Genomic DNA, 26,122 nt, shown 5'->3' on the forward strand with positions numbered 1-26,122 from the left:
CGCGCATAACTAGTAGACCCGACAACGACGACGACGACAAGAAGTGTTAGTCAGCATCAGCAGCTTCGCATATCGATGAAATAGAGTACCAATGACCGGTTAATCGATTGTTTTACCACCATCATCGTATTTTTTTGCATTAATTTCACATTTACCGTCTTATCAATATCTTCTTTTATTTTATATGTATTTTTTTTACATATATATTTATGATTATTATTATTATTTTTTTTCTCTGTGGTGAATAAATGCGTTTTTATGATTATTTTGCCACACTTTTAAAACACCATCTAAATATTGATGATGTGTGGTAGCGAAAACAAGAGCCGCAGATGAAATGTTTTCGGGCAATCAGTCATCCCGCCATAAATTAGTCATGTTCGATTATAATATTTATGTTAAATTATTTTTGACACTTTTTTTGTTGTTGTTTATCTGTTTGTTATCGTGTCATCGTCTCCTATTTCCCCAAAAAATTCATCTGACAATAAATCGATATCAGATAGAAATCTTTCTAAAAATGTTCATTTTATCAAAGTCTTAATAAAAATTATAATGAGTATCGCGTGTCATCCGAAACATTTCCATACCAATTTAAAACCTGTAAAACTGCGGACTCAATCACCTTATTAAAAAAACATGATCGGAGTGTTATTGACAATTCTCATTGATTTCTTCTTCTATTTCGTTCTGCTTTTTATCGATGTTCGCTTGTGTCTAGCATGTGTTCAAATCACCCCAGAAAAAAAAACAAAGTGTAAATTAGGTGTTGAGTCATGTAGCTGCTGCTGCTGAATGTCATCGTAACCGTGAAATGAGAGACTTGAAGGAGTTTTTTGTCTTAGAAGACCAAAAATTTAAATGAAATAATTTTTTATTGTATTTTTTTAAAGAGTTTAAAGATTTTTTTTAAATAATTGTAATTAATTTTTGATTTAAATCTTTGAATTAATTTAAATTCAAATTTTATTAAAATTTACTTTGTTCATCTAAATTTATTAGAATTTAATTTGATAATTAATACCTCATTTTGTTCTAAATTTAATTTAATTTATGAATTTAATCGATTAATGAATTTAATTTATAATTTCTATTTTTTTTAATTTTTTACAATTACAATTCAGTTTATTATAAAAAAAAAATAAAATAAAAAATTCGAATAAAATAAAATAAAAATTATTATTAATTTTTTTTTGAAATTATAAATTAAATTTATTAATCGATTAAAATCATAAATTGAATTATTTTTTTTAGTTTTCAATAAAAAAATATTTTACCAAAAATTATTAAATACAAAAAATGAAAACATAATTAAAAAAATTAAAATAAAGATGAATTTAATTAATTTTTTTTTTAATTGAAATAAAATTAAGATTTATTTTTTGACTTTTTATGAGTTAATATTATGAGATAAATGCTGGTAAATTTTTAAAATATTTTTTTTTGTATCGAAATATATTTTGTTTTAAATTTTTTGATGAAAAATGTATTAAAAAATCTAAAAATTCTCATATGAATCTCAAGCTTTAAAAAAAGAAAATTTTTGAAAAATTTTTAATTTAGATTTGTTTTAATCCTCTGAATTTTTTACAGCTTTTAATATTTAAAAAAAATTATTTAAAAATTTTGAAAAATTTACAATTTAACTTTGATTCAATTTAGATTAAGATGAAAATTTAAATATTATGACTTTAAAAATAGTTTCTGACAAGAAAGAAGATTTGAAAAAAAAAACTGCAATTTCTTATTCTAACAAAATTTTAAACCAAAAATTGCATTAACCAAACAACAACTTTCTTCATTAAAAGTATTAAATGGAAACATCGACATCATATTCTCCGACAACGACGACATCTCCATCAAGAGCCTTCCTCTCCATCAATCAATCAATAGTCGAGTGGCTTTCCTCTTTTCTCGTGAAAACTTGAAAGAAATATTAATACTTAACGCACAAGTGACACACTAACGCATTACACAAAGTGTCATTTTATCGAGAAAAAAAAGTTATTAACTAATAAAAACAATATTGTTGATGATGTCGTTGAGACTTGAGGCTTAGCATGAATGATGATGAAGTGAAGACGATGAAAAAAAGTAGGATTTACGCATTAAAACAAATATTCCGAATCGAATAACGGCCGACAGCATGAATTAAGACATCACCTCTTCTTAAAAAAAAATTTTTTTTCCAAGACTTCACATAATTTATCATCAGCTAATACTATAATTTAATTGATAAGCGGCTAAGTATGTGACATTACGGATTATTGTTATTATTTACATCCTCATTTCTCGTCGTGATGATGATGATGTTAGGTTTAGAAGCTCTTCCAGCAAAAGCTTATCATACAAATGACTAATTTTCGGTATAATTAAATGGGCGGCTTTGGAAATGTAAACAAAATAAATTTCAAAAGACCTGCCTCTGGGGGAAACAAGACCCAGGGACACAAATTCAGCGTTAACGAGAAACATTACCTACAAAGATTTAATCAGTTACAAAGGAATAACAAAAAAAAATATAGATCACGCGGTGCCACAAAGCCAAGAGTCAGAGTCACGTTGCACGATTTCTCTTTCTTATTTTTCTCTAAAATCGCACCGGTCGATATTGTGTGTTATAAACACGGGGATTATTAGAGATAAAATTACAAGTGAATTAAATGGCCCCGAATTTGTATTTATTTCTGTCGAAAAATCTCTCGTCGATACACGAAAAATAATAAAAAATTGTTATTTTTAAAGAGGTGTATGTTATAATGACGTCTTGTCTAAGGCACATAGACACGCTGGAGCGGCGGCATGATACTATATGGCTTTCGAAGCCACGAGAGACGTGAGAGACGTGTAATTGAGACACAAGAAAAGAAAACAATGTGTACCATCTTAACGTCAATGCCAACAATTTTTTCGTTTAAAAACGTACGTACTAAATTTAAATAGCGTTAATAAGCATTCGAAAAATATACATAAGAGTCTATCATATCATTATATCTCAATTTACATTTTTTTCTTTCTTTCGTCTTTCTAAGTTTTTTCAAGAGTGTAGGAGAGAGAGATGAAACGGCGCGCGAAGTGTCTATCGAAAATAAAGTAAATCAATCATCGAAAAACGCTTTCTTTAAAGCGAAGTTTAATCGCATAGTGTTCAGGTGTTGCGATCGATGAGTTCTCGAGATGAGGTCAGCAGTTATAAGCCTCATTTATCTTTCTTTAGGTTTCGTTTGGTCGGGTACCGATTGACAGAGATCTTTGATTTTTGACAATTTATCTTGACGGAAGCGTTAACGGTCTGTGAGAGGCATCAATATTCGATTGATGGAAATTGTATTCAAATTTAAAAGTTCATAGATTTTTAAGATTTGGATAGGAACTATACTGATATTTAACTTTTACTTAACGTTGATGAACAAATTTCAAAATTAGAAGAGAAATGTGTTTGTAAAATTTTTTCTAGAGGGCTTACAATCAGATTTCTCATGTTGATGGAAAATTTTGAAATTTGTTCTTTAGAGTAATTTACTTTTGTTGTTGTTGTATTTTTTTCCATCATTTATATGATATATTCACTTTTTTGTGTTCTTAATTTGGGCTAGTTTACTATATTTTAATGTTTTTAATCACATAATCTTTTGCTCTTTTTTTAAATTGATTCAATGTTAGTTCACTAATATCACAGGTTTTTGATAATTCGTTGTATAATGCTGATCCCTTGTAAAATACTAAGGGAGCCAGTTGGTTAGCAGGTTACTTGAAATGGGTCTTAGTTGAATTTTTTCTTCAGGTCAAAAGGTAATTCCTGCTTACTGAAAACGTTTCCAACATGTATGAAGTACAATAGGATTCTTTAGAGTACCGCGGTGCGGGCTGTAAAATAAGAGGACTTGATGGTCTTTTGATTGTTTCTTCTCAAAAGGTAAGGCTGAACGTCTCCAACATGTGATATGTTTACTCTTAGGTAGTCGGGCAAGAGACCTTTTACACATTTATAAGTAAGGACAAGCACATTAAAGTTTATTCTCTGTTTGACACTCAATAATTCAGTTTGTTTCAACATATCACAGATTCTAGTATACCGATTTGATTCAGTCAGTGATCTTAAAGCTTGGTTTTGCACTTTTTGTAATTCATTCAAATCAGTCTCGTTGTTCAATATCAAAATTGAGCTACAATAGTCTATGCACGACCCAACCATAGATTTATATGGCATCAGTCTTGTTTCTCTATCGATCTTGTTTCTGTTCCTTATCAAGAAACCAACCTTCTTTGCAGTCTTTTTTATCACAGTTTTGAGGTTTTCCTTCATATTCAATTCTTCATCAATAGTGATTCCCAAGTATTTGATTGTTTTCACTCTTTCAATTGCTTCATCTTGTAAAATTAATTCAGTGGAAATCACTGCAATCCATCAGAAACTCAATACTTCCTTAAAATATTTTTTTTTTAATTTGTGCAAATTGATTTGAATTCTTCTTCTCATTGATAGTTCATAAGAATCCTAAGGTTCTGAAAAAAGTAACTTTTTTTATTATAATAAAAATTTTTAATCAAACTTCAATATTTTTTTTCAACCCTTTACCTTATAATTTCTGACACGCTTGACTTCCAAAAACACACATCGTCATCATCATAATCCAGTAATGCACTGCACACTTTTCATTAATTTCTTACCTTTCTCGCATATGCACGTGTGTCATAAATGGATGAATTTCAGTCATTTACTGCAATTTGTAAGGTGAAAGCTCGTCTTGCCTTGCGACAAAAGGATATCACTGTCATTATTGTCATCATCAGCCGAAAGCCTTTTAGTGTCTATGACAACGTCAACAATTAGGATGTCCCGCAACTTTATTTTTTGTTTTTCTTTCTCATAAAAATTCCTCGGTCACCCCATCAATTAATTTTCCATGACGAAAAAAAAAGTTTTTTTTTTAATGGACTTTTAACGTTTTAACGAAAAACGATACATTTAACTGATTTGCTGCCACCACACGTGTCACTTATGTGCCAAGACTATTTTTTTTTTGCAGTAAATCCATTATTTGTAATTATTAGAACACTTATGAGTGACATGTTGTACAAATTTTCGGCATGTCAATGGAAATGTATCACATAACAATGTTTCTATAGCGGCACATTATTATTAATGAAACAATAAACTTTTTGGTCTAACAGAACGCCCATATGTGTACATAATACACACACACACCCCCGTTGATGATGAGTTTTTTTTTCGGATTCCGAAATATAATTACAATACGTTGAACATGAAATGAACTGACTGACTGCTGTTGTGACCTGCAGCGGTCAAATATTATGAATCATTTATCATTCTGAAAACCAAAACCGACTGTGTTGTTATTCGAGACTGTTATGACCAGAAAGATTTGTACTTTTTTTTATGTTGTTTTGGTGTTGTTATTGCTCGTTTTACTTCATCGGTTATCGAACGAACGAAAGCGGCTTGCGTCATGCGAGATGAGTTAAACAGTTGGTACAGGTCACAAGTTCACAATTGAAATTCATATTTTATATATTTTTAGAAAAAATATATGATGTCGGAACTGTCGTGGAGCGAATAAATTAAGCGCTTTTTTTAAATTTTTTTGACATGTTATAGAACTTTGATAAAAATCTAAAAAGAAAAAAAAAATATTAAAATTAATTTTAAAAAATTAAAAAAAAATTATTTTAATTATTTTAAAATAAGAGAAAAAAATTAATTTTTAAATTAATTAATTAAAGTAATTAAAATTGTGTTTTTTTGAATTAATGAATTAAAATTGTTTTTTTATGTTTTTAAAAAAAATAATTTTTTAAGTTAAAGAAATTAATTTTTAATATTTTTCATTAAGAAGTATTTTTTTAAAAATTTATTATTGATCTTGTAAAAATTATTCTTTTTTTATTGTTTATTAATTGTTATAATAATTATTTTAAATTAAATTAATTTTTTTATTGTTTTTTAATTTAATTTTTTTTAAATTAATTAATTAAATTAAAATAATAATTTTTTAATTCAATAAATTAATTTTTACAGAAATTTATTAATTTCTACATTAATTTTATTATATTTTTATTTTTTTAATTTATTATTTTACGACATTTTTCATTATTCCTTGAAATGCTTCTCAAACGAAAATCAAGATGATGGAATAGTTCTCGATTTCGAGCTGGATGACTAGTAGAAAATTAATATTAATATATTAATCGGTATTTTTTCTTAAAAAAAATATTTCATAAAAAATCATCTCATCAAGGGATGAACTGCAGTAGGATGATGAAATACACAGAAAAAAATGCATGGATAATCTCTTCACAAAACACTTCTTTGCATAAAAATATGCTGCATTTAAATCGAGAAATGAAGGAGAAAGAGATGAAAGGCGGTATGTTTATTTAAATTTCAGGTGAGAGACTCAACATTAACAGCTTCAGGATAATTCGCAGTATTGTTTAGTCATTTTTGCGATGAATTGGGCAGGGGCGTAGAAAACTAATGAAATTTTGACTTATTGGAAATTTTACTTAAATAAATAAATTTATATTTTTTTTTTAATTTAAAAAAATGTTGATAAAAGTGAATTTTTTAATAATTTTGTCAAAAAAAATTTTTTATAATATTTTTACAGAATTTTTTTTTAACTAAAAATTTTAAATTCCTTAAAATTTATCGAATAATTAAAAAAAATGCAACTAAATAAAATTTTAAAAATTATTTTTTTCAAAAATTACAATATTTACCTAAAGACTTTTTAAAAAAAATATGTTTATACCTATTTTATTTCCAATATTTTTTTTTGAAAAAATCTACGCCCCTGCATTTCACTTTTTCATTTTTTTTTTGAGAAATCATGAAATTGAAGTTACGAAGCAAATATGTATGTAAAAAAAAATTGGCAAAAATATTAGGATTATCATCTCTCTTTTTCTCTCTTCCAACATGCATTTTTTTCTATTTGCCAAAAATAATAAGAATAATAATATGCTAGATTTAATCATGTGCAATGTGCATTTCTCCCTTTTTCTGGTCCTCATCCAGCATCCAATCTAGGATTACCGATAATGATTTGAATTTTAATCCGGTTCTCGGTAAATTTGTTGGATTTTTGAACAAATAGATTAATTTTTCAAGTTTACATTTCACTTCAGATGCTTCAGAATTTAACAAAAAAATAAGCTAAATGAGAATTTTTGCACTTTTAATATTTTTTTTGTTAGATTTTCTCTTACAACTCTTTTGATAGATATCAATTATTGGCCATTAACGCGCAATGCAATTAGACAATTTAATGGATTGTGTCATTTTCACAGCTTGAGAGCTTGATAATTTTTTAATTGCAAGTTGGTATTTGGAGAATGACAATAATTTTATCATTATTTAACTATTTTCTCCTCGCACTTCTGATAAATAAATTTTAATGGTGTGAAATGAATTGGAAGATGATGTTCGGAAGCAGTAGCACTCATATATCTCCTTGTTATTGGAAGAAAAGATACGAAGACAATACGGAAAAAAATAAAGAAGAAGTTATTTTCTAATAAATTTCACAGTTTAATTTCTATACTGCCTACTTTTTTCTGCTTCGCCTCATTTTTTATTATTTTATTAAAATATCAAATATTTTTTTCATGAAATAATATTTTTTTTATCCGACAAAAAACCGAACACATTAATCTTAGCGAGATATTTAAAAATATTTTTAAAATAATTTTTTGTCGTTTTTTGTATTGTTACGTTGAAAAAAAATTCTTTAATTAAAAGGATTAAATTTATCAAGTCATAAAATAAAAAAAACCAATTTATTGAAACCTGAAAAAAAAGTTACGGAAGCCGGTTGATAATTAATGATAATTACTGTTAAATTAAGTTAAATTTGAGAAAATTTGTTTAAAAAATGCGATCATTAGATAAAATCTGACAAAAAAAATCACCGTTCTGTTACTTTTACATCACATCAGCTCCAAAGAGTCACGCTTGACCAACTCTATGAATAATAATGATGATAAAAATTTGTGAAAAAATCACAAACCGTTGCACTTGTGTATACACGATCAGACATGGCAAGCCTATAAATACGTGGATACGCATAAGTCACCTGTCATTTCCGTTTTTCCGTGCCGAGCTAGTTCCGGATGTTTTCTAATTAGCATATAAATTACCGTAGTTACTTTTGTTTTAATTATCGTAGGTGAGCGATTTGATGACTCTCGCAATTCATTTGAGCAACAACGCTACAAATCAAGCCGTGACAAATTGTTTTGTCATGTATGGTACATGCATAATAATGTTCTTCTCAATCGGCATTCGATGTCGTTGTGGTGCTATTTTTTGCTGAAGCAGAATCAAAAAGATCATTAACCTTCGTGTGCGACGAAAAAAAAATCATCGTCCTGCTTTCCAGACAGCACCGTGAAATTTTTATGGTCTTCGAATATCAGGTTTTTCTTGCAGCAGTGTTGTTTGACATTCAATCATCCAATTTATTCAACACCCTGCCAAATATTGGAATAAAGAAATTGCAACTCGTCGAGGTAAGTTATGAGAGCGCATTTTATTTTTTATTGGAAAAAGGTAAGTTTATTTATTTAGTAGTAATTTATAAAGTAAGTTTTTTTCAATAATTAATTTTTTTCAGTTGTTTTTAGATATACCGAAAAGTTCAGTTATAAGGCGTCATCCATTAATGGCGTCGGCAGTTTAGGGGGGGTGGGGTTCATCAGATTTACGACGGATTCCGACGAGGGGGGCAGGGGGGTAAACAGAAATGTACGACGTCGTAAAAATATGCCATATTCACGACTTAAAAATTTTTCGTTTTGAATTATTTAAAATAATTTTTGAAGTATTTCAGACTTTGTAATCTTTTTTTTTCAAATTTTCATTAATTTGAGTTTTTTTTCAAATTTTCATTAATTTGAGTTTTTTTTTTCAAATTTTTCACGAGCTTTCTTTGAAATTTGAACTGGTACTAAAAATTTCCTTTTTAGTGAGGGGGGGGGGGGGTCATGTTAAAAAACACGTCGTAAATTAGGGGGGGTTGTTGAATTTCGACGGTTTACGATTATAGGGGGGGTGGGGGTCAAAAAATGCCCTATTTTCGCCGACGCCTTTAATGGATGACGCCTAAGATAAAATTGAACAATATTACCTGATGATTTTTTTAAAAAAAATTGCCCTATGAACTTGATTTTTACCTTTTTAATTTGATTTAGATTTTTACGCTAATTGTCACAAAAATTAAGAAAAATCTCACTCTGAAAGAATAAGCGAACGAAGAAACATGTAATTTTATTCTTCTAGGTAAAATTTAAGAAAGAGAACCATTTGTGACTTTGAGAATCATCAATTAAAACATTAATTTTTGTTATCAGGCCATATTGGATCAAGTGTGGCATTCATATCATCCCCCATTTTGTTTTGTCCAAAGATCAATACCACAAGTTAAGAAAATTGGTTCTACCCTGAAGACTGATGAAACTCTACATTAATACAATCAAAGAAGAAAGTATTACTTTAAAGGCAGACGACATTATAGGAAGCCAATATGAAAGTATCGCTGTTTTAATAGAAGAATATACCAGGGCTGCAAAACTTATTCAGTCAAAAGACTTAAACTTAAAGTCAAAAGTAAAAGTCAATTCAGCTTAATTACTTAAGGTTAAGTAAAAGTCTTAAGTCAATTGGAAAAAAACTTTTACTTTGACTTAAGTCATAATTAAGTCAAATAAATTTCAAAATTTTCAAAAAATTTTACATTTTTCATAAATTTTTAATTTTTTTTTATTCGAAAATTAATCTCAAATTTAATGGCAAATAATGATTTTTTTCTCGCTAAGGATTAAACGCAAACCATTCGTTGAAGTTTTTCACTATTTTCATCAATTTTTTTAGAGCAATTGCACCTTCTAATTTGAAAGAAACAATTTTCAACACTTGATCTAGAGAGAAAATCCTCCAATTTAATTTTCAAAACTCCTGTAAATCGAAAACTCAAAATTTAGAAAAAGTCCAAAATGTTGAGCCAAAACCTTCATTTTCACCGTGATCTACAAAAATTTTGATTGAGCCCTCATAATAAGAGGATTTTTAAATTTTTTTTAATCAATTTTTTTCGCTAACATCTTTAAATGGCTCCTGTACATCGAAAACGCACAATTAAGAAAAAGTCCAAAACAAAAGTTGTTTCAAACATCAAAACCTTCAGTTTGAGACGGAGAACCGTGATCAAGCTCAATTTTCGGTATGTAAAATAAGAAGTTTTGGTATTTTTTTTTCATCAAGATCTTATCATTAAATTAAAAAAGGAAAAAGTTAAAGTAAATTACGGAGAACCGTGATCAAGCTCAACTTTCAAAATTTGGTAAGAGAGTCTTACTATTAAATTAAAAAAGGTAAAAATAGGTCGAAAATAGGAGTTTTTGAGCGTTCCAAAAATCAAAATACCTATAAAAGGGTATCACTTTGACAGAATTTTTGGATGAGTGAACACATAAAAACTTATTTGACTTTTGACTTAATCTTAAGCTCAAGCCTAAGATAAGTCAATTAAAATGTTTTGACTTAAGCTTTTACTTGAGCAAAAGTCTAAAGTTTTTACTTAATAAGCTTTTTACTTAAGCTTAAGTCAAAAGTAAAATTCATTTTGACTTAATGACTTAAGTTTAAGTTAAAGTCAAACTTTTTTAAAAGCTTTTACTCAAGTTTAAGATTAAGTCACTTAAGTTTTTGAAGCTTAAGTTTAAGTCATAAGTTTTTGCAGCCCTGGAATATACTTTAGAACTAAAAGAGCTCTTGTTGTGAATTAAGACATTAGAAAACGACAGTCATTCTGTTAACAATTATTCAATATACCTTCTAGTTTTTTTTTCTGAGGTCATCTGAAGCATTTAAATTCCTTTATCACTATAACTTCCGTATATCGTTTAATTCATGGAATTTCTAAACTCAAAATTGTTTTTCTTGCATCTTAAACATAATGACCATTTGAACATTTTATGCTTTATTTCAACGAAAAAATAATTCAAACATTTCACATATTTTTATGTTATTTCTTGAGCATTAAAATATTGCAGTGAATTTTTTTTTAATGAAACTTTTTCATTACAACTGATCTTTTTGATCAACTGATCTGAAAATAACTTACGGACAGACATTGTCATAAAATTTTTCTCATACAAAAAATGTACGATGAGATAAATCGTAAGTAAGTAAGCGCACTGTCATTATCACCAATTCATCAATAAAATTTTGCACACCGTGATTTTGTCAATTTTTTTTTATTTCTCGCCTTTTTCTTGTTCACGATTGTGATTGTTGCTGTTATTATTATGATTAAATTAACAACACATGCAGCAACAAAATTAACGAAGATGACGAAGCGCGCTAAACTTTTGCAGTTAAATGTTTAATACGTCAAATTACTCTTTTTTTTGCGAGATTCCAAAAGATGATTGTACCGCAAATCATGTTGTTGCTCAATAACCTGCACAAATAAACAAACAATCGGAAAAAATAAATATAATTCACAAACAACAAATTCTTGACCCAAAACCGGTCACTGTGTAAATATTTAGATTCTCCCTGGCTGATAAAGTGAGCACATAAATAAAAACAAATGTGTGTAATTACTAAATCAAATAGCGATAAAGGACACCGTACCGTAATTTTTTCATTGTTTTCCCCTCACTTTTTTTTTGTTTTTTCTACATGTTGATATTCCCACGATAAATATAACGAACGGAATAGCATCAGCCGTGTACAAGGCCGTTTACAAGGGTTCTAATTTTCCAGAGAGTAACTCAGTTCATTTAAACACGAACATGCAGTTTGTGTGTGTGTGATTTAATCACAGAAATAACATTCATTTGATTTGATTTAATTTAACTGATTTTGAATAGATATCAAAGTAAATGATTTTTTGATGTTGTGATTATTTGATGCAGAATATACTCAAAAAGTGACTCAAATTGATTAATTTCAGCATTAACTGAACTGCAATGTAATTTACTTGATTGAACCGATTGATTTTACACGCTGTCTCATATATCTCGTATGTAGTAGTCGAAAAAAATTGTTCCGTTCTGGTCACCATTTAATCAAAGCAAAAAGGGGTTTTTGCGAAAAATCACTGTATGAAAGTCTATTGAACTGGAAATTTGCATTGATACCCATTTCATTAGAAACATCAGAAAATTTGAACGCTTTACTTGGCTGAAACAAAGGAGACTGAACATCATCATTGCTCGCTCTCTTTCTCTCTCTCTGGCTTGGGAGATGATCACGGTATAAATAACCTTTCAAAGCGAATCAGCGGTATTAGGCGAAATATATCCGGTTCCGGCTTTGCCCAGCTATTAACAGAATCCGTTATTTTTATTCCACATGAGAGCGAATTCAGTCGTAGTCGTCGTCGTCAATCATTGACATTACTCGCATTCGAATGAAACAGATTTTCCCCCTTTTCATTATTTTTTTTTACATCGCATTGGTCTCAGCTACTATGTACTAATGATTGTCAGCTGTATCATAAATTTCATACAGACACAAAATTTTTACATTAATAAATGCACGCAGTTATTCAATCGAACAACATATTCTGGGTAAGTGAATATTTTTGCCATTAATTTCTCTTTTTTTTCCTCTGCTGCGTTGCAATATATTTACATACATTATTATTATTTTTATGAAGAGCACTTTTGTAATGGACTGGACAATCAATATAGTCGCTTATATAGCAGTATAGGTGAGTTATGCATGTTTGTTTTAATTAAAGTGAAAGAACAACTTGGACATATTTTCGGTGATGATGTATGGGAAATAACGCAACGATGCATACTATTAATTTTTGAAATTAACACATTTTTTAATTTGGAATTTTTTTCGTTGCCTAAAATTTAAAAGAAATGAAAATTGTCATTTGTTGGGATACCTTGAGTTAAAGAATACCTGGTTCTACCCTTTTCAATGAGGAATGATTTCTTGACACGTGATCAAAGTCACAGCTGTACGATGTCTCTTTAATAGTAAAAGTCGTTAAAGTTCAATTCTTTGAGAATTTATTAAATTTTTTTTGCATTTCTGGTAAGTTTAAATTTTTATTATTTTTAAGATTTTTATTTTAGAAAACTATTTCAAAATGTTTTATTTAAAAAAAATAATTATTTAGAATTCAGGTCTTATAAAATTAAATAGATGGAAATGTTTTAAAATTAAAAAAAATACAAATTTTCTTAGAATTTAAATAATTAATTTATTTTTATTTTATTTTATTAATTTATTTTTTTTTATTATTTTTATTATTTATTATTTTTTTTATTTTTTTATATTTTTTTATTAATTTATTTTATTTATTTTTTTTTTATTTATTTATTTATTTTATGTATTTTATTTATTTCATTTATTTTATTTATTTTTTATTTTGTTTATTTTTTTTATTTATTTATTTTTTTAATTTAATTCTTTGCCAAAAATTATCAGAATTTGATATTTTTTAAAAAATTATGAAGAAATTAAAAACATTTTTAGCCTAATTTTAATCGTTTAAATTATAAAAATCAATCATTGTCTTACCTTCGACGAAAAACAAAAATCATTATAAAAAATTCGTCTAAAAAGTGACTTGCTACAAATTCTTAATCCGTCCTTTCCGCAGAATCTCTGTCAACGAACAGATCAAAAATCTCATAAAATCACAAATAAATTACAATTTTTGCGGAAAAACAATAAAAAAAATCTGCCTGCTCGTGATCAACGACGCACAATTGCCTAACAGCTTAATTTTAATGCTTTTTAGAGCTAAATCGTGTGGTGACTTACCACAACAACAACCGTTCAAATTGCGAGTAAATGATAAAAGGAGAGCAAAAAAGGTGTTCGTTTTATGTTTAACCACGTCCATCAATTAGTTACAAATCGTAAAAACGACACACCACATCTTTTTTTGTGCATATATTTAAAACTTCATCCTCCGATGTTCCGATCTATTTTTATTTATGAATGTGAGACGAATTTCACGTCTAACTTCACCTTATATCGCCATAAACGAGGTAATTTATGTGTTCCTCTTGAGTATGATAAAAAGTCGTTCTCTCCACTCGAAAATGTCTGATGAGACACTTGTTGTACTACGACCTAGTAGATGATAAAAAATTATAATCATTACCGAATGCAATACAAAATTTTCTAGCTATGATGAAAAATAAAACATTTTACTATCACAAAAAATAAAAACATATCAAATACCGAATAAAAATAACAGGAAATTGATTTTCAGTAATAATAACAATAATATCGATTGTTCCGTGTCGTCGTCGTCGTTCTCATCATCATCATTATTATTACTATTATATGATATTTTGTTATCGCAATACGCTTCATCAGTTGTTGTGGGCTTCGTTCGATCTGCTTCTCTATGCTTCAAAGCGACATCGACACACCTGCATTATTATAATTTTTTAACGTAAAATCAAACCCTTGTTTAAACTTCAAATCACAGCAATAGCGGCAGATAATCAACATTTACCTGACTGTCATATCTCTCTCCTCGTACATGTCATATGCGCATTATTGTGGTCTCTCGTAAATATAAAACGTCCTTAGCAATTACACAGAAAAAAAAATATGGAAAGATGAGCTGATTCTGATTACTCAACAACAAAATTCTGTTCTGACATGCCGCTTCTGTTTTGCCGTACCCTTCCATCAGAGCGTAATAATTTTATTTTTATAAATAAATGCAATAAATGTATATGAGGAGATATTCTTTTTCAGGGGCAATTGGTGCATTCATTTCATTATTGTGGTTAGCAATTATATGTTTTTGGAGTGTGATATTGATCAATATTGCTCAAATAAGTGGATATGGTAAATCTGTGGTAAGTAGTTAATGAAACATAAATTTTCCGTGGGTAGATTTGCGAGAAAAATTAAATGGCTTAATTAAGCTTAGAAATTACTTTCATCTGTTAATAATACAATTATTGTCACATATTTCTGTTAAAATTTAAGCATTATATGCGGATTAACATACAAAAACAATTGTTATGACCGAGTTACGTATGTAAATTTTTTTGTTGTACCTTTTCGTCGTTTATAACTCTATTACTATGTTAATTTTTTTTTGCTTAAGGCATTTTATTAAGTAAGAAAAAAATCTCTAAGTTTTTGTTTTATGTCTGTCTGTTGTTTCCTTTTTTTTCAGGTTATAAAGTTAAAAGTTCAAAAACCATGGAAATACAATTGGATCGAATAAGACTAACTTAATGGAGAATAGGACATCTGTAGCTAAACACTTTCACATAAAAATTAGTTCCTATATTTATTAAAAGCCACAGATTGGGAATACCGTAATAAAGAATAGAATACCAGACTGAGATACGAACAAGGTTTGACCTTGCTTTTGAAAACGAATTAAAAAACATGGAAGGAAAGACTTGCATACAATGCTAAAAGCAGCCCTGGTTATTAAATCAACAAAAAATTCTGTAACAAAATACTTGAACCTCGCATTTACTTATGAGACTTACTCCTATAAGACGTCATTGCGTACAATTTATAAGTTAAATACAAAAAAAAACAAAGACAAAGTTATAGCCATTAAATGTCTTTTTTGCAAAAATTATGATGAGAGTTATATTGAGGTACTCTTTGTAACGTTTTTCGGTTATTGATGCAGGACCTGTGCAGGATATAAAAAGATGCTATGTTACCTTACACATTTTCTATTTAATTAAAGCAGGACTTGGCTAAAAACGGATTAAATTTTTTTTTCCAATTTTATATGAAGTATTTTTAAGAGTTCATCTAGTCGATGAATATCGATAAAAAAAACCATCTACAAACATTGGTTCCCATTAGATTCAAAATGCGCTCTCGTTCAATTGAACCAATGTGAGTTTTTTTTATTTTTTTCTTAGATGAACTAAGAGTGACAACAATTCTCACTTGAATCGAATTGATTTTCAAATTACTTTCAAAACATCTCAACTTAACTTCACAAATTTATGTGAAAACTTAAAAAAAAGCATTAAACGTTTAGTCACTTTTTACTGTTTTTTGCTCTCGTCTCAGAAACGCGCAAAAAACGTTTATCTGGTCTGTTTTAATTGAAATTAATGAGACAACAAAACTCATTTCCGTGACAATCTTTTTCTCTTAGCCAGATGCACGCCAAAACACAATTACCACCGTGCATTTTTTTTCGCGCGCTGTACATCCTTCTTCATATCATTTAGCCACGTCATGAAATTTTATTTTATTATTATATTATTAAATAAATATGTTTTATATACAAACATAATCCCCTATTTATCCCGTGTTATGTTATGTTCAGAGTAGCAGAAGTAGCTGAAATGAATGAAATTTATAAAGTGTTTCGAATTTTCATTCAATAATAAATATGGATTAAAATTAGTGCTCGTATGCGCTTCTTCTTGTGACAATGAGATATAACATTTTTTTTTTCATCTTCTTCTTGTAGTTATTTATAAATGATCACGGGAGAGAAATATTTTTCGTTATTAAATTCTTGTAAAGTATCCGATAGCGTGATAAGCTTTCATTTTTGTATCGTTTTCTCATTCACTTTGCAAGTAGATTTGGATTTAGATGAATGATCGAACGCAATGACCCACTACGACACACTTTAATCCTTTCATTCACTTAACACCCGTATTATTGTCAAAATCTAAACAAATTTGTGTCGAAAAAAAAAATGTACAGCAAATCGAGAATTGAATTGAAAGGCGTGTATCGTGGTGCGTAACCAACAATCAAATCATGCTGTCAAAACCGGATGATCACAAGACAAAAAATTAACGGTGGTTGGCTTGCGACATATCAAATGATAATTTTTTAATGCTTCTTGATCTGCCAAGGTACGAGCAACACTCTACAGGTGTATCGATTTCATGCGTGAAGAAATTGAACTTGTTGATTTGCAGTGCTATACCGAAAGGAACTTTATACAACCATAAATCCTTTTTTATTTTGGGTAAAGAAATAAAATCTTGTGATATCGATTTCTGGTACACATTTCCTGGGATAACAATGGGTAAATATCGATCAGTGATTACCTACCAATAAACACAATGCCAAGCGCATACAATGTCTGGAGTGACAATCATAAAAGGAATCAATGATTTTTGAATAAATGAATGAATGAATGAACATTCTCCTTCTCTCTCTTTCGTTTTTTTTATTATTTGTTGTAGTATTAATAAATGTTCAAAGCAAAAAAAAAAACAACAACAACAATGAGGAAGAATAAACCAGAGACGGATATGTTTAAAGACTTCGACCCTCAGCCAAAAAAAGTTCTAAAAATCCAAATCTATTCCAATTAATCCAAACCAAGCAAAATTTTTACAAAATTCAAAATTTTTTTAAACCAAAAAATTTGATTCCGCCACTGACAATAACAACAACAGCTACTAAAGAGGTAGTATCATAATTCAGAAAGAAAAAAACGTACGATGACAACGCGACACATTTATCATATAGAGGCTTACACGAGTTTACTCGTTTCAGGGAGCGAATACGACGACGACATAGAAAATCAGTGATGCATCAAAGCAAAAGGCACTTTTATGACACCTACACATTCCATATTGTGCTTACGATATAAATTATTATTACAGAATTAAATAGCAAAATAAAGATGACACAAAGAAAAAACGGAAGCAGAACATGACAATTATTCAAATTATGGCATGGTCATCGTTTTCAGCTGCAACTTCGGTTTCATAGCTAAACAAGTGGACAAACTTTCGAAAAATGCTCCATGAAAAATTACCAAAAAAAAAATAAAGTTTCAAAAGGACACACAAGTTGCATAACTTTTAACGAAAAAAATAAAAAATGTCGAATAAAGGTAGACGAATAGACGCCCCATGTACATCATCAATTATTATATTACACCTAGATATCCCTGAAAAAAATTTGTAACAATGAGAAATCCTGTGCACTTTTTTTTAAGGATATTTTTTTCCTATAAATCTAAAAAAGATGACTTGAAAAAAAAGAGATAATTAATGAACTTAAACAAAAATTCCTGGAATCCAACATTTTTTTATGACACGTTGTTTTATGATGTTCCAAGGAATACAAAAGAAGAATTTTTCAAAAACGAAAAAAAATTTGTCATGGTTAAAAGACGTAAAAAAATGACCTGCACGTTTGCGCCGCATTGTCTAGCGAAATGGTTCTCCGAAAAAGTTAAAGTAATAATCTATTTCGTTTGTTACTGAAAATTACAATCCGCTCAGATTATCAGTGTGGAATTAAAAGTTGTTGCTCCAAAAGGAGATAAGATTATCACTGATTATGAATCTCGGGATCTCTTGCAAAATACTTGCGAAAAAAAAATTGCAAATTTCTCATGCAAACTGCTGCTGATGGTGTTGTAAAACAAAAAAAAAAAAGACTAAGACAAGAGCTCGAGCACCACTTAAGTCGTAAATACTGCAAATTGCACATTTAGTGCTTCTACCTGATGTCAACGCATGCACGTCAACACGATGACTTATTCAAATAGAAAGGACAGGTACTTCTTTTAAATATTTAGATAGAAAGCGCAAGGAGAAAAAAAAATGCACCTGCAAATATCTCTGAACGTACATATATTCATGAGATGCAAGAATAATAAATTGATATCCAAACAAATATTGATCTGTTTATTTAGTGCTTCTCGTCGTTGCACCTTACTGCATGAGATACTTACTGCCTGGCAAGAAGGTGTTTGTTATTTCATTGAAAAGAAGGATTTTCGGCTTGCTGATGGTTATTATTATTATTTGTGATCATTTAAACTCGAATACTAAACGATGGAAATCGGATTCGACAAAAAAAAACTTTCGTTCGTTCGTTTGCACTTTCAGCAAATGTAGAGTAATAGAGATTTAAGAAGATTTGTGAGGACCAATCAAGATTGCATTCATAATTTTAATGACAAACCAGAAATATAATGTTTAATCCTACGAACATAAACACCACATGGTTTCTTTGCAGTAACAAATTGATTTCTTGTATCAGAGAAATTTGCAAGTTTAAATAAGGAAAAGGTGAAAATTTAAGTTTTTTAAAGTAAAAGCTCTTAAAATGATAAGAAATTATAATTTTTTCACAATTTTGATTCTTATAATTTTTTAAGGTGTTTATTAACCTCTTTGGAAATTCTGGAGTTATGAGAAAATTTTCTCGAATGATTTCTCAAAAATTTCTAAAGTCTTTTAAGAAAGTCAGTACATTACTTGATTCGAATATATGACCTTTAGAAGTTTTTCAATTGATTCTTCTTCAAACATCAAGAAATTTCAAAGCAAATTAAACTGCATTAGCAAAAATTTCCTTATATTAAAATCTACCCAGTGGGACGAAATTACCTTTTTTAAGGCTCTGGGGTCTATAAAATAAGGCCTTCAAACTTTTACAAGGAGAAATTCCAAAATTTTTATTTTTTTGAAAAAATAAAAAAAAAATGAAAAAAAAAAAATTTTTTTTAAAATAAACATTTTGGAATTTTTCCTTGTAAAAGTTTGAGGGCCTTATTTTAAGACCCCAGGGCATTAAAAAAGGTAATTTCGTCCCACTTGGTAATAAGCTAAATGCTAATTTGCTTCAAAAATTTTTTTAAAGGGAAAATTTTTCTATAAAAGTTGTAGAAGGAAGCTTTGAAGCAGGCTTGTATAATCTGGATCACGATCTGATCTGTTTTGCATACATCAGATTAAATTACAAAAGATTTGATTTTTGATTTGATTTGCAAATCTAATCAAAAAATTTTCAACCCTCAACTAATTTTGATTTGATCTGATCTAAAAAATCCACAAAATATTGAAGCCAAAAAATTTCTTAATAATTTTGGATTTGATCTGATCTAATTTTGATTTAAATCAATTTTTAGATCATATCAAATCAAAAAAGTTAAGATTTGAAAATTTTTTGATTAGATTTGCAAATCAAATCATGATCTGATCTGTCGCCTCAAAAAAGATCAAATCTTTTTTTTTGATTTTGATTTTTTAATTTTGATCTAGATTATACAAGCCTGCTTTAAAGACCTTCAAGGTCAGTTCAAGGACAATTATTGAAAACTTCTCTGAAGAGAAATAAAAACTATTCTGGTTCTATATTGAACTTCTTTAAAGGTTTTTTGATCCTTCAACTTCCATATAATTCTTAAAGACGTTAGAAATGAGGAACATTTCGACCTCAGAATACATAATTTTTCTCCTTTTTTATAAAGTCATAAAATTTTACAACTAAAAAGCTCAATAGTATACGATAAAAGTTTAAAAAAATTGTTATATTCAATAGAGATATTTTAAATTAAAAAAATTATGAATAAAAAGTACATTCTGTGAATCGAACAAATAATTGTGATTTAAAAGGCAAAAAACTGAAATATTTAACCTATTCTTACCTTTTTAAAAACTGATTCAACAAAGATAAGAATACTTTAAATCTTTCTAATTTTTTTAATTTAAAATTTGTATATTTAAAATATTTTTTCAATCCACAAGATATAACACCAACACGAAAAATTTCAAAACTTTAAACATCTCGCTCAAATTTAATAACCTGCGAAACATAAATCCCCTACAATTTTAAAATGACTCATAAATTCCATTACTTTACGATTTCCGAGCGTGTTTCGAGCCAATATTTAATCATTTTTGCCACTACATAATAATTTTATAATTAAGAGACAAGTTGGACCAGGTGAACGAAAAAAAATTATTATTGCAGATTAGGGCTGCTGCTTCTATACGAGAGCAAACACTAAATTGAAATTTATATTAATACAAACCACATTCATAAAATACTAAAGTTTATGCCTTAACCTCAGCCGCCTTTTAAAGCTTTTGGCATGCAATATCTCGAGACATGCAGATCGTCTCTCGCTCTCCGTATCAATCTCATCCACCGCCTGGTGTGTCTCTGTCACATAAACATCAGAAATCTCGTTGTTCAACATAAGTGGAAGAAGATTGGCAAAAAAAAAAACAAACTGCTACTGTGACGTGTATGAAAGATTCAGAAGGAAGGAGAGAAGAAAATACAAGTAGCAAGTAAACATAATAATGTTGTTCCCCTGCTGAATGTCTTATTAATCTCATGTGATATTCGTTTTTTTTTTGTACTTTGCAAAGTTTAATATTTTTTAACATGTTGTTTTTCTTGTAAAATAAAAAAAAAATACCTTTTTGCAATAAAACATGAATTACATATGTTGTTTTATATAAATACTTCTGAAATGTTGTTTCAACTTGAAAAAAATTTAAACAGAGGCAAAAAATTAAGGCAGGCACCAAAATAAGAGACGAACCAAGCCTGAAAAATTTTTTTAACAAAAACCGACATACTTTTAGACAAAAATGTCAGATTGTTCTAATAATGAGTTTTTTTTTGTAACAATTAGGCACGAGTTGATACATATTCTTTTTTTATTGTTCATCAAATTAAATGACTCCGTTGAATGAATGAATGATGATGATGCGCTGATTAGCTTCTTTCCACGGTATGATGATTTTATGATATGATTTGGTTGTTAATTGAATTAATTTCTTGCGATTAGAATGATAAAGGTAAATATAATTAACTTTTTTTTGTGGGTTATTTCGATGACACATGTTTAAAAAAAATAAAAAAAACAATTTTTTTTTTGTAATTTTTAATTTTCTTTTCTATTTTTTATTATTTACTTGTATACATAATATAATAATAATTTGTTTTTTTCTTCTTTTCTTATAAAATTTTGTTTGACAATAATTAATTTTAATAAAAATCATAATAACACGAAAGAGAAATGGATAAACTTAACATCTACGATTCAAATTCATTGAAAATTTACTACAAGTTTTTCGCATAAAAAAATTATTTTTTTTTAAATATTAAGGAATACATTTAAACTGAAAAACTTGTCCTTAATATTTTTTATACATATCATTTTTATATTAATATATATCTATTAATAATATCGTTTATTTTCATGGAAAAGTATATTTTTTTTGATCAATATTTACATAAAAATTAAAACAAAAATAAAACTTAAAAAAAAGATAAAAATTAAGAAAGTTTCAGTCTGAATTACTGAATATTCTGTTTATACCTTAGATTTTATAAGTTGTTTTTTTTGTGTTTGTGTAAAATTATTAATATTCAAGTTAATATAATATAATTACAAGAGTGCGAATATTAATAATTCGATAAACATACAGAAGAAGAATGATTCGCGCGGGGTCATTATCTACGATTTAATTTAATTTAAGGTTATAATAATATTAAATAATTTAAGAATGACATTTTTTTTTTGTGTTGTTGTATCCGATGTGTTTATTTTGGCCTATCCTAGTTTTTTTTTTGTTGTATATAATTTGTTATAAAGTTATGTTTTATTTTTTTAATTTGTATGAGTTCGATTAAAGTTAATTTATTTATTATCAATTACTTAATTTTGCTCCTATGTTTTTTTTAGTAATTATTTTATTTTTTTTATTAATATATTTATTTATTTATATATATTTATAAATATCAAGGCTCTTTATTTGCCAAGATTTTTCTTGTTCTTTTTTTGTATACTGTTTTATTGTTGCTTCTTTTTTTTAAATTAATTATTATATTTTATTTGTTTATTAAACTATCATTATAATGTTATATTTACAAATGAAACAAAAAAAAAGTTAAAGTAAATATTTGTTTGGCGTTTGTTTTTAAACTACTATTTATCTTTTTTTTTGTTTTTTTTTTTAATAAACTGTTTTTGAATGAACAATATTATTTAAAAAAAATAATATTATTACATTTATTTACAAATTTTCTGCACTTGCCACTCTTCAAGTAATAATTAATAATTTATTTTTTAAAAATGATCAAATTTTTTTTGGGGAATGAAGGTGATTTAATTTTTTTTTATTATTTTTTGGGATAAACTCTTTTCAACAATTATTTTTTGTGACCAGCACAAAAATTTTATTGCACAAAGATGCAACATACTTTGTTAGAAGAAGAGAGGGTTTGAAAATATTTTGTGTAAAAAAAAAGTACCGACGGCAAAAAATCCTTTTTTTTTTGCAACAATAAAAAGGGTAGAAAGTTGTATTTTCTGATTTTTTTGACCTGTTTCTCTGAACTGAATTTTTTCTTCTTCTCATCAACATGATCGTCAGTTTTCTTTCAAAAGACGTCATTATAATAATAATTCATTAAGAACTTAATTGAGTGCATCACTTGAGTAAATAAACAAACAATTATTATTATTATTACTATGGTTAACATGATGATGTTATTTGAAATTTTTTCCTACTTTCCTCTTCTTTTTAATTATAACTTTACACTATCATTATTATTTCAAGTACCCAGAGAGACGACTTTGTTAGTTGCGAAAAAAAAAATGAAAGAGTTGAACATCAAAGAGAACAAAAAAAAATTGTCCAAACATGAAAAACGCATGGAGAAGGAGGTGCGGAGATGAAATGATAAGGCGCTACTTCACGATAATTAATACGTTAAATTGCTTGTAGACATGACATGATAATTACATTAAAAGAATAGTGTAAACAAGAGTGTTATAATGAGAAGCATTTTACTGATATGAATCTTTTGTTTTTTTCTTTTTGCTTTTCTACTTTTTAAGCTTTTCTGATTAAATCAGTACTTATCAAAAAATTAAAGAAAACAAAAAAAAATTTTTTTGACGCCATGATGTCTGATAGAAGAAGAAGAAAAAATCATTTTTAAACTAATAGATATTTATTCAGTTCATAAGAATTTTTTTTTTGATCATTTTACAACTTAATATTAAATATAATTAATATATAATAATAATTTTTTTTTGTAACAGAAAATGAAAAAATGTCAAGTACAAAAATCAGTTCAAATACCAACTTTTAATGGTGTTGATGATGGCGGACTTCGAGGTTCGTCGTCTTTTGTAACTTCGAGTCACTTTACTTTTTTTTACAAAATATTTTCAAAAATTTTTTTTCATATTTTTTTTTTTTTTTTTTGATAATTCATTTGATCACACTTCTATCCCCAAAAATAACTTTTCAAAAAAAGGAAAAATGTTTCAGAGCACTTTTTCATGAATTTTTTGTTTAATTACTTTTTGGAATACGGAATAGTTATAAGGATGTCGAAATGTCCATAATTAAGTTATTTTCAAGTTGCATGAGTCTCGAAGAGGGATGAAGATTCGAAGCGCTATTGTTCATGTAGTTGTGATGTTCATTGAGGTCTCACATGTGCGTTAGGGGTGCCATTGTCCGTAGGTTTTGTTGTTGCTGATGCAGTTCGGGCGACACACTTTGCTGGTAGTGATGCATAAGATTGCGTTGGTGTTCTTGCTGCATGCCCTCCGGGACGCCATACATGTTAATCAAGTGATTCAGATCGCCGCCCGCTGGCTGAACAACTTGTTGTTGCTGCTGCTGCTGCACATAATCGCGCTGCTTGAGGAGATTGTTGTTTGTGGGACTCGGCGATACCGGTTCGGATTTCACGCTGGAATCACTGGGACTGTGACTTTGGCAGGACTGTTGATTGAGGCCATATGGTGATCCAGGTGCTTGTTGTTGTACGCCGCTCGAGCTGTTGTACGGAGAACTGGGCGCCTGATGCAAACTATAGGGCGACGTTTGACCACCGGAAACTGTGCCATACATGCCATAACCTGCCGCCGCATTCATATAAGTATTGAGACTCCCGGCACTGCCCGAATGCATTTGACTCATGTCGTAGCGAGGATAATTGCTCATGTAGGCAGCGGCATGCTGTTGACTTTGGTACGCTGCTGCCGAAGACGGATCATGCATCATATACCCATTTGGCATGTATCCGTTCGGTGGCATTTGATACATATCGCGATTACTGCCCGTACTTTGGGCTCCCGAGCTGGCATGCGACGACGAGTTACGCGTCGAACCGCCTGTGCTTTGTGTCGATTCGCCCGTTTGCAACAAACCTCCAACACCCATCGGATACTTTTCCTTGTTCTTTGTCAGCGTTTTGGTTTTTCGTCGTGGTCTATATTTGTAATCGGGATGCTCCTTCATGTGAACGGCTCTTAAACGTTTTGCCTCGTCAATAAATGGTCTCTTTTCCGTTTCACTGAGATCTTTCCATTGCGCTCCCAGTCGTTTACTAATCTCGGAATTGTGCATCTTTGGATTGTCCGAAGCCATTTTGCGGCGTTGCCCTCGTGACCAAACCATGAACGCGTTCATGGGACGTTTGACGCGATCCGCTGCTGCTTGAGCAGCTGCCTTGCTGGCGGATGTGTTGTTGTTATTATTGTTCATGCCACTCATATGATGCCCTCCGTGCCCGCCATGCCCGTGTCCCGTACTCGAGGAAATGTGATGGGATGGGATGCCGGATGGCGAAGTATTTTGCACGACAGAATTGCCGGGGCTGATGCCCGCTTGGTGCGGCGAATGGTAGTTATTTGTGTGACTTAAGTGTTGTTGTTGGTGCTGGCCCAAGTTCATCATCGACAGGGGCCCGAGACTTCCGTAGCCGTGCGAATGCAAAGATGACGGGTGATGTGGGGGCATTGTCGCGTGTAAAATTCCCCCTTTCATGTCAGATTCCATAGTCAACATTATTCTTCTTTTGTATTTTTTTTAAAGTATTTTTTTTTCAATGTCTCGCAATTATTTTTTTTATCTTTAATTTTTTTCTATATCACCACTTTACAATGTACGTGCATTGTAATATTTTTTTCATTGATTTTTTTTTGTATCTTAAAAATTCTTCAACACTTTTTCTTATTATCCTTTTTATTTTTTAATATTTTTTTATTATTAATGGATTTTTATTATTATTTATTTATTCCATTAATTTCTTGGATTTTATTTATTTTGTTTTTTAAATACACAAATAAATAATAAAACTTTTTCCGTTTTTCTCTTAGATTTTTTTTTATTCTTTTTTAATACTGCTCGAGTAAATGAGGTTAAACGGAGAGCTTCGAAAAAATACCTCCATACACTAAAGCAAAGAGCACCTTTCTGTTAACTTTAGAAAATCTGTTGTTCCGAAAAACCTGATCTCTACCGTTTGAATCGGCAATGCTGCTGCGTCAGCCAATCAGCGGCGATAGGAGTGGTAGAGTTTCCC

The 26,122-nt window shown here is 29.1% G+C and overlaps 2 protein-coding genes across 2 annotated transcripts in view; one reads left to right on the forward strand and one right to left on the reverse strand.

Moving 5' to 3' along the window:
* The window catches only part of LOC134832929 (pseudouridylate synthase RPUSD2-like), a 228,279-nt gene that overhangs the window by 40,965 nt on the left and 161,192 nt on the right, over positions 1–26,122 (forward strand). The gene's annotated exons all lie outside the window — the stretch shown is intronic.
* On the reverse strand, positions 23,863–25,790 carry LOC134829271 (transcription factor Sox-3). Its single transcript, XM_063842289.1, has one exon. It carries the CDS (start codon positions 25,603–25,605, stop codon positions 24,241–24,243), a length of 1,365 nt encoding a protein of 454 aa, XP_063698359.1. The 5' UTR covers positions 25,606–25,790; the 3' UTR covers positions 23,863–24,240.

The sequence above is a fragment of the Culicoides brevitarsis genome, chromosome 2 (assembly GCF_036172545.1).
Source record: "Culicoides brevitarsis isolate CSIRO-B50_1 chromosome 2, AGI_CSIRO_Cbre_v1, whole genome shotgun sequence".
NCBI classification, from domain to species: Eukaryota; Metazoa; Arthropoda; class Insecta; order Diptera; family Ceratopogonidae; genus Culicoides; species Culicoides brevitarsis.

Coding starts and splice junctions, on each gene's coding strand:
- LOC134829271 (XM_063842289.1), bottom strand. CDS start 25,605: ATGTTGACTATGGAATCTGACATGAAAGGGGGAATTTTACACGCGACA.